Genomic DNA, 17,744 nt, shown 5'->3' with positions numbered 1-17,744 from the left:
TCCAAACCAAATTTAATTATGTATTCTGCTGCATTTGGACCATCTGTGATAACTTACTGGAAATGTTCTTTGAGGTATTTGGACACATGTGAAACTACACTCTGTGCGACACCTAACAAGGCCTGTACATACTGAGCAAACTAACAATTGGTATTAAGGGACTTTAAAGCCATACTGCCAGACACCAATACTTTCTTTCCTCAGGCCTCTAAATGTTAGGAATCCCTGTCTGCTGGGGTAGAAGGGAAAGTCCCTTGTAGTTGACTGGAAGAGCAAGAAGCTTAAATCACCAGACTCTCTGGTGAAGGGTGGGCTTCCAAAAAAGCAGGGTTGTTGGGAGCTGAGTGGTAACATCTGGCAACTAGCCAGTTCACTGAAGGAGCAGAAGGCTTTTCCCAGGCTGCTAGCACCGGGTCTAACAAGGTCTCACTAAATGGCAATAATGGCTCAGAGGTTGGCTGAGTAGGAAGCAGGACCTCTGTTAATACATCCACCGCAGGACGCTGTAAATTAAGGACATCAGCTGCTTTTTGAATAACAATGCAGGGACAAAACGTCTGGGGTAGGAGGGTCAGTGGTAAAATCAAATTCTATCTCTAGAGAAGTATCTAGGCCACTAGCTGATGACAACTGAAGTATAGCAAAGGGATCCTCCGACTCATCTTCACCATATTGTGTCATAGGGTTGTAGGCAGAAACAAACCACTGATGTAACCTTTCTCTGTACCACTCTCCCTCAATCAATCATTGGGCCTCTCTACATGACATCTGGTGATGAGGATCTGTCGGATGGAGGAGGTAGTAAGGACTCCAGCGCCATCAGAGGTGTAAGTTCCTGAGGCAGCACCGGGCATGGCAGTGTACAGTTAAGAAATGGTCAAAAAGATGGATTCAGTATCCATGCAGTCAGGCCAATGCCGAACAACACCAAGGCATAAACATAGGGCCTGGCTGATTTTGCTGGAAAATGCTAAACTGCATTCAGAAATTACGCTAGGTCAGTGCTTGGAGCATGGAACTTCGGCAGAGGAGGTCCAGGTATAGGAGGTATTGTTGGGAGGTTATTTTAGTAGCTTTTATGGGCACATTATTTTAGCCATAGGCCTGCAGCTTGTGCCCTTTAGCGTAGTGAAAATTAATTTCATTTTTTGAGCAGCATCTCTCTTCTGCGGTGATGTTTTATTTTCCTTTATCTCATACACTTTTAGTATAGAAACTGTTTTCATTCCTTTTACTCGGACATTCTCATTCTGTGCTTTGCTCAAGGATGTCTCCAATATTTTTTTGTTCAAAGTGGAACGCCGCAATCTTTGTCACATCATGAGAAACATACCTGTTCTTAGGTTAAGGCAGGTTTCTCAGAACACCACATGTTTTATTATAAAACATCCCTCTGCCCCCTATGTTAAAGAAAGGGTTCCAGACAGAATATTGCCACTGACTGCTGTCGCTTCCCTGCAGCTATCTGCTGAGACTTGGCGCCTTTCCATTTACTTGAGAGAGGACTCTCAGTAGCCCAACAGCCCTCTTCAGTAATATCATATTCAGGTATGAGGGATGGTGTTTTCCTAGGGAACATGAAGGGCGGATTAGGGCTAACACTGCTGTGCTCTAGTAGTACCTTAGTGGCGCAGGTACGAATTCTAACCCTTAGCATTCTGACACTATGGTGGGACTTTTCTTATGTTTTACTTTCCTTGCCACTGCATTGCTATTATTCTGTTTTATCATCCTAATCATTGCAGTACATGCTATTTAATCTATAACGCAGTCGATTCAATAAAATATATTGAACCAATGTATTCTTCTGTTTGTCTTTCCATGTGTGAGACAAATGTAAAAGAGAAAAGGATGAGATGTGGTGCACCATGATTTCCTTGAGAAATCAGAATGTCATGTGCACAGCTGCCACAAATCACCACCACCTTTAGGTGCTGGTGAGGTACTGCTAGCTTGCCAGAAGGGTTAGGCCGACAGTTGTCCCACAAAATGGAGTTGGACTCAGTTTTCCACAGCCTGATGGTGCTGCCGCCTGAATCCAGCAGTCTCATTTAGTACAATGAGAGCTGAACAAGACAGTACCAGCGCTGAAAACTCTGGCATAAAAAATAACTGCAACAGCAGAGTTGGTATCCAAGCGGGAACAGTAGCTGCAAGGATTAGGTCTGGCCGAGGAACAACATCAGAGCCATCACAAGTGTCAGGATCTAAATGATTCAACATCAACTCCAAGGAAAAATATTCTGAGGGAGTCTGGGGTCGTTTTGTGGACCTACCTTTTCCTGAGTGCTTTTTGTTTTTTTGTGGTTTTTCCTCCTGGTCTCCGATGAAGAAGGTGACGTGGTATGGGGTTGAAAACAACAATGTCAATGTCTCCTATCTCCAGGAGCTCAGGCCATCAAAAGCTTTGAGCTCCTTGATCGCCTTTTAGAGTTCATACCAAGGCAAGAGTCACAGTGACAGGAGTCGAGGTCTAAATCAAGACAGCACAAACAAATGGGGTAAGAATCTATAATTGACACCTGCCCCTCGCAATATTGACAGGGCATGTGAGAGAAAAGAGCTCATTTCTGGCTTCCAGTAAGGGGCATGTTCTGGTGAAGCCAACATGTGGTCATGCACTCTGAGCACAAGTTCTACCTACACAGTTCCATGTCAAAACAACTCTGATAAGCATCAAATGAGGCAACTTATTTTCTTTATAAACAAGAGCAAACCAAATGTCTGCGTGAATCCGGGTAATTAACATATAGAGAAGAACAGTGGTTTGCACTGAACTCAATCGCAGTTTAGTTATGTATACAAGATGCAATATCACTATAAGTATTGTGATTATAATCTGTGCATACCAACATACTGTTGTACTTTTTGTGCACTGTTGATACACTGTGCGTTTGCTATGATTTCCTGCACAGGAGTCACTTCACCCCTACTTCTTTGTGGGATCTACAGAGTTATGTGCTTTATGCAGCTAATAAACTATCTCTTTTTACTGGAACCGGTATAATTCTCATTTCATAAATGACAGTACTTTCAAGGAATTTGCTATATTGAACACATAACTAAACTGCGAATGAGTTTTGTGTGACCCACATTTTTTTTTTATCGTGTTTAATCACATATAACAAAGTGGCAATACACATTGTCTTTCAGTACTAAAGCTTGCCTATACCCAGATAGGGGTACAACGGTTTTAGGGCTAGGTGCAGAGTTCTCGGTTTTAAATTATTTAAATAATCCCATTGTATATATTGGTTCACTGAACAACATTTGAACTATGCTTTTTCTGACAGTCAACAAACCTGTGGAACACTAAGCTGCTTAAGAAAGTGTCACCAGATCTTCACAGCAATGCTAGGTTAGTGCCACAAACTGTACAGGTACACCAACATATATGAAGGTAAGCACATTGGAGACCCTAATCTCCAACAGCTAATTTTACATTTGCACAATGTATTCTTCCCATCTTTCCCTTGTTTTAGTCGACACAAACTCTTATGTTTGTTTTGCCCAGCTGATTATAAAACCACGCTTATGTAAGAATTTGTTAATCGTGTTGACGGTATAATTTACTCTTTTCAATATTCTCACCTTTAAAAGGCAGTTTTTTTGTATAATGGAAGTTGCAAACCCCATCTATAATGATGTGCAACAAAATGGTTACTAGAACTGTTCGGCAGCTTTTGGGAATTTCTTGATTTACATGCTGTGCCTTATTCTGCCATCTAGTGGTTGGATTCGTAATTCTCCTTTTGTGGTCTCTGATTCCCCCCCCCCCCCCCGCTGGGCGTCGGCGAGGGCAGTTTGATAGCATGCCTAGAAGTCCCGGTTCCTGGCTAACATCTTTATATACTTTTTCTATTTTCACAACTTCTTCTTGTGGCTTATTACCAACTGCCTAAGTCCTACCAAATTGTTATCCAAAAGGTACATCATATCTGGTGATGCGTGAGGGTAGAACGGGAATCCAGCAATTTCTTCAAGTTGTAAAACTACTCTATGGGTAGTTAACCATTGCGTTTTACAGTGTGAATCTTTTCTGTATTAATATGTTATGGATTTATTGATTTTATATTTGCTTTCTTTCCCTATGAGAGGTAAGGTTGAAACTAATGTGTGCTGGCAAACAGGAGCTTTAATACCTTCTATCTTCAGCGAACACCAGCGAACACCAGCAACTACCTAGAAGATATGGCCTTCAAACTCAGCACCTCTAGTAACACTACCTTAGGAAGTGGAACACTTGCTTACCTCATCACTCCCCTGACACTCCCATCAAACTCCTTCATTCTACTAAAAAAACTCCACTTTGCCTAGAGCACCAAACCAACCCCAACACCAGCAACCTCCTAGAAGACCTGGGCAGATTAGGACTCACTCAATAAGTCACGCAACAAGTACATTCTTGACCCAATCTTTATCAACATCACAGTTGACAAGCTCACCCCGATTCAGTCACGATGCTCATCCTACCAAAGCATTTTCACATGCTCCATTACAAACCTCAACACCTGAACCACCTCCTGCATGGACTTCCCTGACCCCACTAAGAACCACCTCCACATCTCAATAGAAGCCACAATCAAGCTGTAACACAGAAACCTCCACTCCGAAAGCTTCACTGGAACGTCTGTCACCAAACCCATTTTAACAGACACCTACAGATTATAGTTTTTCGGGTTTACCATCACCAACCACGAGGCCGCCAGGCCGAGAATCCATTGCCAGCAGTGGATCACGGTCCTGCATCTGTGGCCATGCCTCAGATTCTACAAGGGTGCTGCTGTGGGCTGCTCCACTGATGCTGCAGCCTACGGTCCTTGGGAGCTGCATGCTCGAGTACCTGGGCTGCTGTCTAACAACCAATGAGGGGTCCTTTGTGGCAAGGTACACATCTCCTGGGAAGGCAGCACGCTCTCCCTTTTGACCTATCACCCATCAGGCACTCCTCTTTCCGGGCCCCATCAGGGATTAGCAGCTACTCGCATGAGGCAGAGAGGGACAATGGGCACAACACGATATACGGCTGCAAGGGTGGCATTCAAAGGCTGTGTGAGAATACTAACAGTACCCAGGGGCGAGAACACTGCATCTGGTCACACACACACACACACTCTTACCTCTTAGGGAGGTGGGGGGGAGGGGGATTTTCTCCTACAAGCCTATTGAGGCCTCAACCTACACCCAGCCGCTGAGCAGTAACTCATGGGGTAATCAGTGACCATGTCCCACAGACAATTCCGCCCCAGGCGGAGACAGATGCTCGCTGCCACCAGGGCATACAAATCAGTAGGGCTGCTGCTACCCACTCTTCAGACATTTGACTGATGGCGAAGATCACCTCACTGTCCCCTGGGGGGACTCTACTCCAGCACCGGAACAGCTGACCTCTCCGATGGTTCTCCTCTAGCACCACCTTCGCAGGGACCCTGTTAACGCACCCATAGACCGCCTCTGGTCAGTGACGCCCAGATATGTACCTCAGGCGGCGGACCATCCGCCCACCATTCCAGACACCCCAATGCCTGGAGTAACGCCGCACCCTCAGACATCAGATAAACTTAACAAAGTGCTTGCCTCCACTGAAAGCTCCAGAGGCCACGGTGCCATCCTTCGGGCTGCCAGGGTAGACAGACCCCTAAAGCTTGAGAATAAGAACATTATGCTGTATCCTGATTACACCCAAGACACTCAGCGGCAGCACTCCTCCTTTGTGTAAGTTAAACGACGGCTCTGGCATCTATATGTTCAATCCTCCCTGTTATTCCCGGCCTGCCTCAAAGTTTTTGCAGATGGCGAATCCCTCTTTTTCACAGACCCCAGAGACTGGCCCGACAAACATCACCACACCTTCTCTATGGGGGCAGAGGACCGGCCCCTCTAGGCCTTAGTGGAAACAACGAAGCAAACCACACCATGGGGTGCCCCCGACCCCCAACTAACATCGCCCACCCTGGAACACATCATCTAGGATGACCACATGCTCTTCGGCTGGCAGCATCACTGGGGACCGGAAATGACCTCAGAAAAGGCCTGCACATCCTTACCTTCAAAGAGGAATTGGGTCCCCCAGATGACTCCCACCCGGACTCTCAGACCCCGCCACTGGTTACCCCTCAAATAGGGGATATTATCATATAATTCAGTTATTTCATTCTTTGACCATGGTCGGTAAGGTTACCTGCCCCCACCACTGCCCAGTAGTTCCTAAAGGTCGCTTCACAGTCTGCCACCCTAGAAACCAGCAGTGCTCATGAACTCACGCATTACCTGCAGAATGCTCCCATCCTCTTCATCCTGCTGCAATTTCTGCCGGGCCCAGCACAACCCAGATGCGATTTACCAGAGCATTCTGGCCCCCTATTCTTAGCCACTGATTGTTTAGCCACCACCCCTAAATCACTAACTGGTTTACCAATCATGAACTGTCTGGGCATACTGCCATTTGCAGTAGACCCTGAATGTTTCCCTTGTTTTTTGACACTGCTCCCCGTATCATCTCTCCTACACTATGCCTAAGTAGGCAGGCACTTTTCACATCACACAACTATGGTGACTTGGCACCAGGTTGCGGTGGTGGCTCCAGGGGACTCTCATCCGCATGCATCAAGCTTACACTTCAACACTAGACATGACTCCCTCCACTAACACAAGATTCCTCACCCTAAACGTGCGAGGCTTGCAGGAGCAAGGACATATTATGTCTACTCATACATCAAACGCCAACAAGCGCATGTAATACTTCTTCAGGAAACATACACTAATATGGGGGAATTGGAGTGGCTACAAAAGCGGAGGTGGGGTGCAATACGTGCCACTACTTATCAGCGTAACCTGAGGGACGATGGTCTAGGTCAGAACGAGAATCGCCTTTCAGATACTCAACACAGTTATAGATAGGGAGTGCTCCTTGACAGCTGACTAGATGGCATCCGCGGTCTCTTGGGGAGCATATATGCCCAAAATGTTGATGAAGGGGCCTTCTGGACCAAACTTGCCAGTGAACTTGTCAGAAGACTCAAATACCATGGGTGTTAGGGGACGACTACTACTGCATGCTAGATCTTCATTTGGACAGGTCCCAAACCCTGCCGCTGCATTCCTCGCCTTACACACAGTCGGAAAGCTTAGCAGACTGGACCTGCCACTAGACTTTGGCAGACACATGGAGGACCTTACACCCACACTCAAGAATCTACACCTTCCACTCAGCACCTCACCATCTCTATGTATGATCAGATCTTATTCTCTGCTCCTTTTCCTAGCTTCCCTCAGTATGCCATGCCAATTATCTCAGCCGCATCAACCAAGACCATGACACACAAATTGAAGACATGCAACGGAGTGTCCCCCCTCCAACTTGGTGACTCTCCCGAGACCGTCTGGAAAACCCAGTCTTCCGCAAAAAGCAAGCAGCCCACATTAAATAATAGGACAATCGAATGGGATGCTTTCAAAATGGTCACAAGGGGGGGCCTGCCTGCAAGAGATAGTGGGAGTCCGCAGATTGCCAGGCAGGAAGATCACAGAGCAGGAGCAGCTCCTGCCACGGCTGTAAAGAGAAGCCGATCAAGATGCCACAAAAGCTCCAGCGCTCCAAGAGGCCAAGACACAGTACACTGCCCTGCTGGAGTGCCTGTACAGCTTCAACTTTACTGCACCTGCAGCCAAAACACAGAGATGCCGACAAATAAAGTTGCCTCCTCGCTTTGCTGATTGGACCAGGCAATCTGCGGATCCTAATATGGATTTTGTCATGCCCTTGAGTATAACCCTTCAATCTCAATGCAACATCCTTCAAGCCTTTCATTGCTATTACTCCTCTGTACATGAAGCTCCTACGAATGCTACCACGGACGAGGCACAAACTTTCCTGTGTGACCTTATCCTCCCACATATTTCTACTACTGCCAGGCACTCCTTGGATGCAGCAATGATGTCAGTGGATGTTAAGCAAGCGATCTGGAAACTTGCCACAAACAAAACTCTGGGACTGGATGGGTGCAACTAGAATACTACTCCTTTTTGAGCAACCTGGCACCACGCCTAGCGAAGATGTTCAGTGACGCAGTCCATACCAGGGAACTATGGTAATCGCGCTGGAAGTCTCTCTTGCTCCCCATCCCCAAACCTGGTCAAGATCCCACGACTTTGGCAGCATATTAGACCATCGCAATCCTCGGGACGGATTACGAGCTCTTGGGTAAAATTCTCTCCAGCAGGTATGCTCAGGTTTTACCTGAGCTTATACATCCAGATCAAAATGGTTTTGTGCCGGGATGTAGTAACTTGTAAAGCAAATGGAATTTATTTCACATCCACAACCAGGCACAGACGTGTTTCCCACATGCAGCCTGTCTCACTTCAGATCAAAAAAAGGCTATGATTCATTGGTTTGGGATTACCTTTTTCAGCTTCTCGTCTGAATGGGAATAGGTAAGCGCTTAATGGTGGATACAAAGCTCCAAAACACCAACCCCCACCACCCGGGTGTGTTTGGGTCATCTTATCTAATCCTCTTTTTCTGTAGGCTGCGGAACCAGGCAGGGGTGCCCATTATCCCTCCTGCTGTTTGCAATCGCTATCGAACCTCTTGCTATATGGCTGCAGAAAGAGTGTCAGGTCTGGGGTATTGAATTAGCCGATAGGACTCACGTGGTGCCCTTCTATTCGGATTACCTGCTCTAGTATCAGCGGGATGAAGGTCACCCCCCACTACACGCCACATTAACTTATTTCCCTGGAGGGGCTGCTTCTCTGGTCAACTGGACTAAATCCTCCTTCTATCCACTCAGTCCCAAGGTGCCCACGTAGGAGATCCACCTCAGAGATACTCCAAACCCCTCAGATGGCAGGAGGCCTCTGTCTGCTACCTCGGAGTTAACCTCTATCATAACCTTGCAGATCTATACAAGGGCAACCCTGGAGCAGTTCTGGTCGCTATGAAAGAACAAATGCACTTCTGTAGGACTTTACCCTGGGCCCCTTGGTTAGGTAATTCTGACCAAGATGGCTATCCTCTCCAGGTTTCTTTATTATTTCACCTATCTCACCATAATCCTGCTTCAAACTTTTTTCAGTGAGCTAGATACAATGCTGTCTGGCCTTACCTGGGGAAATAAGTGCCATTGAATCTCCCTGAATAAACTACAGCGTCTGTTGGTCGGGGAAGCCGGGTCGCACAGCTAGAGTCAGTGGAGCACTGGATAGCTGAGCGCAACCTGGGAGAGACATGTCAGGCACCAGGCCCTCAGTCTCCTGCTGCAGCCCCATCCCCCTCACCCCCGCAGGTGAAGGTGGCTCATAGATGCCAGATTCAGCTCTGCCGCCTCTCACACCATGCCCCTGCATACGCTCCATGTTCCTCTGTTGGACCTCCCCTACTACCCTGGTTTATGCACTGCTTGCCAGGAGCAGTCATTAAATACAATAAGTGATGTTTTTTCCGAGGGGCAACTCCCAACACTTGAACACCTCATCCCGTACACCTGATCACCTCATCCTCACTTTTGGGCAATTGCATATAACCTGTCAGACTCTTTGGGACACACAAGCAGCAGGACCTCCCACAGATCCATGTCTTCCAAACAATACTCACCATGGGGGGAGGGTCGTCATTTTATTACCTGGATATACAGAGCTGTTTGGGAACTCTCTGAAGTTCCCTTAAATGCACAGCAGAACAAGTGGTATGACGACATTGGGAGAGTGCTGCTTGATTCGGAATGGGCAAGGGCCTTATAGTTTTCCCACCTAGTCTTCTCTAAGAACATACAATTCTTTTTGCTCCACCAAGCCTATCTGACCCCTGTGCAGCCTAATCGTTACTTCCCAGCAGCCCAACTGTGCTGCTCCTGCTGTCACTTGCGGACCTGCGCCATATGCTGTGGTCATGCTCATACCTTAATGACTAATGGAGATTGATACATGCCACCATGGGGAAGTAACAGAGCTACCAGACATTCACACATGGAAGGCTTGCACTTTAGGTATTTTTAAGCGTGGGAAACACCAAGAAATGCCTGGCGGGCCTTGCTGGCATGGCACTGCTCTTAGCCTAAACAGAGCTCACCTTCCAATGAAGAGCCACGTCAGCTACCCCAGTGGCTACCTGGCATGAGGACACAAGAAAGTAGTGGGAAGGCGAAAGAAGAGACTCTACGATAGGAAGAGGTCTGCCATCTGAGTAAGCACCCTGCTTCCCTGCATGGGACACTCTCCACACCCACTTCCTGCAGCTGACAGAAAATGATGACCTCCCCCACGTGAGCTCCTCCGACGTGCACTGGTATTGCGAGAATCCTTTCCATGGTCTGCTCTCCACCTTCTTTGATGCCTTCGCACCCCCCCCACACCACTCCATTTGGAATCTTCCCCTGCCATCCCTCAGTTCCCTGACTTGGGGGGATCCCTGCAGCGCTACACCCTTATCGGTAGGCACTCATCTGCCTCAAACTGGATGCTTATTACTACGTGGCCCTGCATGCACCTACTACTCAACCGCTTCCCCCTACCCCTCAGTTTGCTTCCACTACTGTTGAGAGGACTGTTTGTATTTTGAATACTTTCTCCTACTATGTAACAAGGCTAAGCTAAACATTTGGCTAGTATGTCACTTTCATGTACTTTCACAATACTCCTCATGGTTGGGGCAATGCTTTGCTTCATTGATTTATATACTGCCAAAATTTGTTCATTTTCATTGCTCCTTTCTGTCTTGATGTAAAACTCAATAAAAACAATTTACAAAAAAAAAAAAAACAGAACCATCAAGCGCCTTCTCCTCACCAAACGGTCCAAAACAGTTCCAACACCTTGAAAGAAATCTTCTGCAGAGTGAACCTAGGTATGTCCCCTACCACTTCACAGGAACTCTGCATCCAACTCTCCTAGTATTTTACCAACAAAATCCACACCATCCACAGCAACTTTGTCCCCAACCGGACCTCTAATCCTTCAAAATCCTCCACTTAGATAACACCACTCCAGATACTGTCCTGACTTGCTGGCCAGTCATCACCCTACTGGAAACCATCAACACTATATGGTCCATCCACTCAAGAGCCCCTTCGGATCCTTGTCCACACCTCATGTTTGCCAAAAGACTAGACTCTATCTGCACTGCCCTCACACCTATTTTCAACACCTCTCTCCCCACCGTCACCATTCCTGGACTCTTGGAAGCATACCACAAACTAAACACTCATGAAGACACCTTCAGCAGATCCCATCACATTGGCTAACAGACCATCTCTAGCTTACCCAACCAGGCCAAAGTACTTAAGAAGCTCATCAACACTAGACTGGCCAACCACCTCCTGGACACTTCTCAATCCGGTTTCAGACCTAATCACAGCACATAGATAGCCCTCAACAATGCCACAGATTAGTTCCACTTGATCAAGGGCGATACAGGAGCACTCATCCCACTAGACCTCTCTGCATCTCCCACACAATCCTCATCCAACACATCCACAAGACCAGAATCCGCTGTTCATCCCTTCAATGGATCCTCTCTGGATGCACTCAGTCAGCTGAGCTCTATATTTGTCTGCCGCCTCCAACTTTATCTGCAGCATCCCTTAAGGCTCCTTGCTGAGCCCCACTATTTGTCAACTACATGACCCCTCTGAACAACAAGATCCAAGCAGACAGACTCTGCATCACTTCATATGCAGACACTCAGCTCATCCTCTCCCCTCCAGCAAAAGACACTTTGAATACCCAAATGCCCTTAATCACCTACATGTCTAAGGTCACGAACTGGATGAAAATCTAATGCCTAAAGCTCAACAGTGATAAAACAGAAGAGGTCCTTTTCAGAAAAAACACCTCTCTCATCGTAGGGCTGGTGGCACACAGAGGTAGGACCAAATCCATTCCATTCCATCTCGGCCAGGAATCTGTGATTTGGGGCAGACAACAAAATCTTGATGAACAACTAAGTCAACATGGTCTCATCAACCTGATTCCACACCCTCAAGCCACTCAAGAATATCATCAGATGGCTCTTGCTTAGCACCAGAAGGTCCGTCTTGTAAGATCTCATCACTAGCAGACTGGACTACAGCAACAACCTCTACGTTGGCATCACCTCTCAACTAACAAAAGTTACCAAGTCATACAGAACGCTGTCCCAAGACTCACGCATACAAACACCTCACGGAAATCCACAGGCTCCCTATCCACAGGAATGCCCTACTGAAACTCTCACACACAACTATAAAGCACTACACAACCAAGGCCCAGTATACCTCAACAGCCGCATCCAGTTCCACACACCGACTTCACACCTAAGCTTGGCCAATCTGATCCATGCCCATGTCTTCTACATACGCCAGGCCAGAACTGGGAACCATGCCTTTTACTAACTTGCCCCGAAGCCTGAAATGATCTCCCCTACCATATTAGACACATCCTTGAGGTCAATGAGAAACTGAAAACCCGGATCTTTCAATAGGCCCCAGATCTACACCCCCCTTCTAAGGTGCCAAGACACCATCCTAGGAGATATGAAAGTCATACAAATAGGTATAACATAATATTAACATAACACGTGCTTCTTTAATGACTTGAATGTTTACACAATAGTTGTTGTTGAAGGTATGTAGTGACAACCATGTCACTGCCAGACGTCGTTATTGAAAACATTTGCACCTTTTTGTTCTCATGGAGTGAGTCCTTGGTTTCTCCTCCCATACTCTTACAGCATATCTCTGTATTGTCTTGCAATGGTTCCCTTAGATACAGGCAGGGCCAGTGGAATTATGTGACTGTGCACCTGCAGCGATTTCCAAGTAATTATACATTTCCCCCCCTTGGCAACATGATCCATCTGTTGCATAATCTGCAGATTTTAACAAAAAAAATTGTTTCTAGCTCAAACAGTTCAAAAGTTACTAAACATGCAACGACGTGTTGCTGTGCAGTGGAAAGCCCATTGCAAAGCTCTACTAGTTGCCTTTCTGTTTCTTCTTGCTATATTCACTGAGGTGCAACCAACGCCCAGTGCTACCAAGTTTAAAAATGACAAAACAAAGTAATACTATTACAAAATGTGCCCCATTATGCTGCATAATTAGTTTTTTCTTGCCAAATAGTTTACTCAACCCTGCTGCACAATGTAGCCCTCTCCTGCAGCATAATAAAAGTGGCCTTGGATACGGGTGAACTTTTGTTCGCTGGTGCAAGGGAAATCCATCCACAATTCCTTTCCAACATCATCACACACTTCTATGTTAACCACTACATTCATTTGACAGGGTTCTTCCAACAGCCAGAGACATATAAAGAAAAGGCACTGCACACATTGCAGGTAATAAAAACAATCAAGAAAGGAAACTAGTATTCATTTTTCATATCTCTTCAACTACAAACAAATAAGGTGCTCGCTGAGAATGTCATGTTGATTGTCTGTTTGGAAGCTTCTGTTTCCTGGAGATGTGACAGAGAAACTGGCAAAGGTGGTTGATTTTGTCCTTCACGTTCTAGTCATAAAAGTTGGTCCAAAATTGCGGACTGATATGCTCCACGTAAGGAAGATGCTCCAGTGGGGCAGATAATCTACAGAAGTGCATATAATCCACAATATTCTTAGTAAAGTACTAGTTACAGCCCCAATTTGAAAGTAGATTTGTCAGAAAAAAACAAAAAGGACTTTAAAAAAAAAAGGAAAAAATTTAAAGAAATACCCTAGCATTGCAAAAATAAGACCTACCTAGAAAACGCTCAGAAACTCACATTAGTCTAGTGCCCACCACCCCCAAATCCCACAAGAAGAGGAACAATGACATCAAAGGGGAGCATCATTAGTGCAAATAACAGAGGGACCCCTTCAGTCATGAAGATTATGTTCTTTTCTTACAATAAAAGAGCACTGGTGAACCCAAAGGGAACAATAGATACTACACAAAAGGTGATTATAATAAATATATGTGCTATGAAAAGATATTTCAGACTCCTTCCCAACTTGAGGAAAGGGGAGATTTTGCAGAAGTATATGCTGGAGATAGATATTTCAAGTATTCTCTACAGCACATTATTTTTGGAAAACTCAAACACTGGAAAAGTAATGATGCCGTCACATGGGACAGGTTAATTTACTACGTCAGCCACCATTAGTTAAATGTTATGCATACCTAATTGCAAGGCAGACTTCCTTCTGAATATCAGGGCAAATCTGGTCCTTTGGTGCCATTAGCAACTGCCAAAGCAGCAATCCACATCTACGAACAACATCTCGATTTTTCTCAGTCTGTGGGCTGAAGAAACATTTTAACACCACCTAAAAAAACAAAACATTTTCATTACCACAAAAAAATAAAAAAAATATGTGACAGCATTTTTTTCTGACATGCTCTTGGTCGAGTTTCAACTTCACAAGGCATAACGGTTGAACTATCAATCCTTTACATGCCAAAATGTAATTATCACAATTAAGTAAGGCTCAAATAGATTACTAAGTAATCGTGTAATCACTGCATTCCAAGTCACTACATAAACAAACTGATCTGGCACTCTCAAGTCCCGTAAGGAGACCTGTCAGCATGGTACAAAACAACAAACACTCAAACATACAATAGGTTTGATAGCCACTCATATCTTGAGCGCACCTTGCAGGAGTAATTATCACTTTGAAAGGGAAGACAAGAGTAACAAAATTCTTAGGTGAATCAGAGGAAATCATCAACAAGCATTGGCAAATGCAATACTTCTAATGTTGGTAACCAAGTGCACATCACAGGAATATCTGATTCTTATTGGCTCAAACAAAAGGTATTGTCGGCTTTGAATTATTCTAACCAGATGATATAGTGTAAACGAAGGGCATAACTAAATAAATGCATACTCTAAAAAAATAAAAATAAAAATAAGTTTGGCCTATCTGGACCAGCACAGAAGTGCACTTTTTTAAGTGGCTCTATACATGTCATAGGAGAATGCCTTCAAGCTAGCGCAAAAGAGTCAGTGGTTGAAGTGGGCTGATTACTGGCCCCATGCTGTATGCTGTGGTTGGCAAAATGTGAATGGCAGCTAAAAAGACCAGTGGATGAAAAGTGCTGACTAAAACAGTGATACACAATATCTGGTGGCCTAGTTAAGATGCACAAAAAGCAAAAAAAATAATTTGAAAACACACTGCAAAGAAAATGTATCGATATGCTCAACTAGAAAATAAATAGGCTCAAAGTAAAAAAATACATTACATTTATTTCTAAAGTTTCTGATCAATTCATGGATAGGAGAAGATGGGTTTCCACATGATGATGCACTGCCAAATCCCACGCTTATACAATAAGTACTTAAGTTTAAATCCAGAGAAAATACATGCAATAAAAACAATACTGTAAAATCAATAACCATAGATGATAATGGAAATGTACATGTGGGCTGAATACAATGTGTGACTGTTTACAGGTTTTATTGAATTGTCAAAAGTTTTTATTGGTACGTAAAATATTTTTTAAACCAATTTCTTTTAAGTAAGGACCTCTAGAACATTAACAAACATCTGATCTTCTGCAAAAAAAAATGAATTATTTGGATGCTACTTATGCAACTGGAAGGTTTTTAAGAGTAGTAAAGGGAATCTCAAAAGGATATTTATCCAAAAAAATTTGAGGACAGTAGATAAGCACGTTTTATCATAATATTATGTTTGTGTTTAGCTTTTATAGTGTAATTTCATTGAGAAGAATAATTTCATGAACACTTAGGTGCAATTTAAATAATTAAGGTACTGGTCATGTGTATTTAATATATATAATTGTTAGCCCAGGCGTCTCCAGACTTAATGTTCAATGGAAAACATCCAGACCTACTAACATTATTATTAGTGTCGTAAAAAATTGTGGCCACATACGCAAGATCAGCAGCAGTGATCACCTCAGTGTAGGGTTGCCAACAGTAATGTAAAAAATAAACTTAGTAAATTTGAAATGAGTTAATACATAACTGCCATAGCTGCAATTCCACTGGCACCAATGTAATATTATTCTCCAATGTTGTACCATTAATCAGTCAAACTTTAGATTTAAATATATTTTGGAAATAATGAGTTCTCAGAAACACATCTTCGTCTCTAAAACACACTTTTCTATTTTGATAAATATATATATTAATTCAACCAGACAAAATCTTCCAATTTAGTTGGCTGGGCTGCATACAGCAGAGCTACTCAGAGGTAGCTGGAGAGCTACTACTAGCACACAAGCTACTGGTTGGAGAAGCCTGTGTTAGACAGAAGCTATGTATGATTGTTTTAAAGACTATGGTCTTAATAATCATAACATTTTGACTAAACTGAGACAAATACAGTATTCCTGGAATCTCGACAAAGCCTTGTCAGTAAAATGCCAGCTTTTTTGTTTGAATTTCCTGCATAAGTCTGGATGATTCTCACAACTTCTTAAATTGTGTGAAAGCACATTCCAAGCATTGGCTGCCAAAGCAATGAACTCCCTTCAACATGCTCTCTGTGGTATTGTGAAATAGCAAGTTAAGTCGGCCATGGAAGTTTGGAAGATTCTAATAGGAACATTCCTCTTCAAGAGAGGGTGCCTTAGCCAAAAAGGAATTTGATGTCATAAAGTAATGGAAGCCTTCTTACTGAAAACAATGACTAAATAAGCTGCTACACACCTGTGTTTTTTGGCCTTTGATCACATATTGAGACATCTTCAAAAAGAAGTGTTACAGGAATCCATTTTAAACATGATGGTACACTAGACCACTGATTTCCTTACAGATGAAGGAGAATATTTCTAGAATAAATAAGGGGATAATATGAGATGTTAATATGACTGTGGGGTTGTCTTTGACACGCACTTGGCCTTTCAAAGATAACAGAACTTGTCACTGGAGGTAGTGAAGGCACTGACCTAATTCAGCCAATTGTAAGTCAGACAGAGTCCAAAGCTTGTTGCAAAATATCAAAATTTCCATTTTGTTAGAGTTAAGGTAAACATAATTCATAGCCGTATGGTTAGCAATAACACTAAGACCGCCTTTAAACTGCTTCTGTGTGATTCCTCCATCACTGCAAAGTCTGCCAAGTTGAGCAACATCTGCATAGGCATAAAAGGTAATTTCAATCAGCTATACCAAAACAGACCCTTTCAAGTTAAACAGAGGCAATGTCAGACTCAACACTGACACTTGTGGGGCCTCTCATATAAGTGTGTTACAGTTTAAGAGTGAGAAGAATCATAATCTTATCAGCTAAAAAAGATCTGAACCCATAAAAAGGCCAGATCGCTCGTTCCAAAAACCTACAAAGCTTCCGGAGGATTAATTGGGAGATCATGTAAAAGGCCACCGACAGGTTCAGTAAGACCAAGACCACCAATTCTTATACAATTAGCAGAATCCTGATGTCATTATTGGAAGATACAGGGAATGTCTCCATCCCATAAGATAGATGGAAACTGGCCTGCACAGGATCTAAAAGCTTCTGATTTTCCAAATAGGTTGACAACTGTCTACTGGCTATATTCTCTGTAATTTTCAATGTATAAGAAAGGAAAGCAATAGGTTGATACTTTACCAAACCATGGTGGTCAGTGATATGCTTTCCAAAAATAAGAATGAGAGTAGACCCTTTCCAGAAAGAATGAATAGAACCCAATGTTAAATAGTTGTTATATAGATCTGAAAGAAGGCACAATATTTTCTTTAAATGATGGGGTGAGGCCAGTACACACAGACGAGTATTATTAATAATAATAATAATGAGCTAAACAGTC

The 17,744-nt window shown here is 43.9% G+C and overlaps 1 protein-coding gene across 5 annotated transcripts in view; it reads right to left on the bottom strand.

Annotated features, from left to right (window-relative positions):
• Window positions 1–17,744, bottom strand: part of HECTD4 (HECT domain E3 ubiquitin protein ligase 4) — a 1,724,100-nt gene that overhangs the window by 1,403,275 nt on the left and 303,081 nt on the right. For all 5 annotated transcript variants that reach the window (XR_011199486.1, XM_069214810.1, XM_069214812.1 and 2 more), the window contains exon 13: window positions 14,139–14,284. Coding sequence is in view for 4 of the 5 variants with exons in the window: in XM_069214810.1 (XP_069070911.1) it covers window positions 14,139–14,284 (146 nt within the window). In the remaining variant the exon portion in view is untranslated. The remainder of the gene's footprint in view (window positions 1–14,138; window positions 14,285–17,744) is intronic.

The sequence above is a fragment of the Pleurodeles waltl genome, chromosome 11 (assembly GCF_031143425.1).
Source record: "Pleurodeles waltl isolate 20211129_DDA chromosome 11, aPleWal1.hap1.20221129, whole genome shotgun sequence".
NCBI lineage: Eukaryota > Metazoa > Chordata > Amphibia > Caudata > Salamandridae > Pleurodeles > Pleurodeles waltl.
Note: the sequence above shows the minus strand (reverse complement) of the source record. Positions and strands in the feature narration are given on the sequence as shown.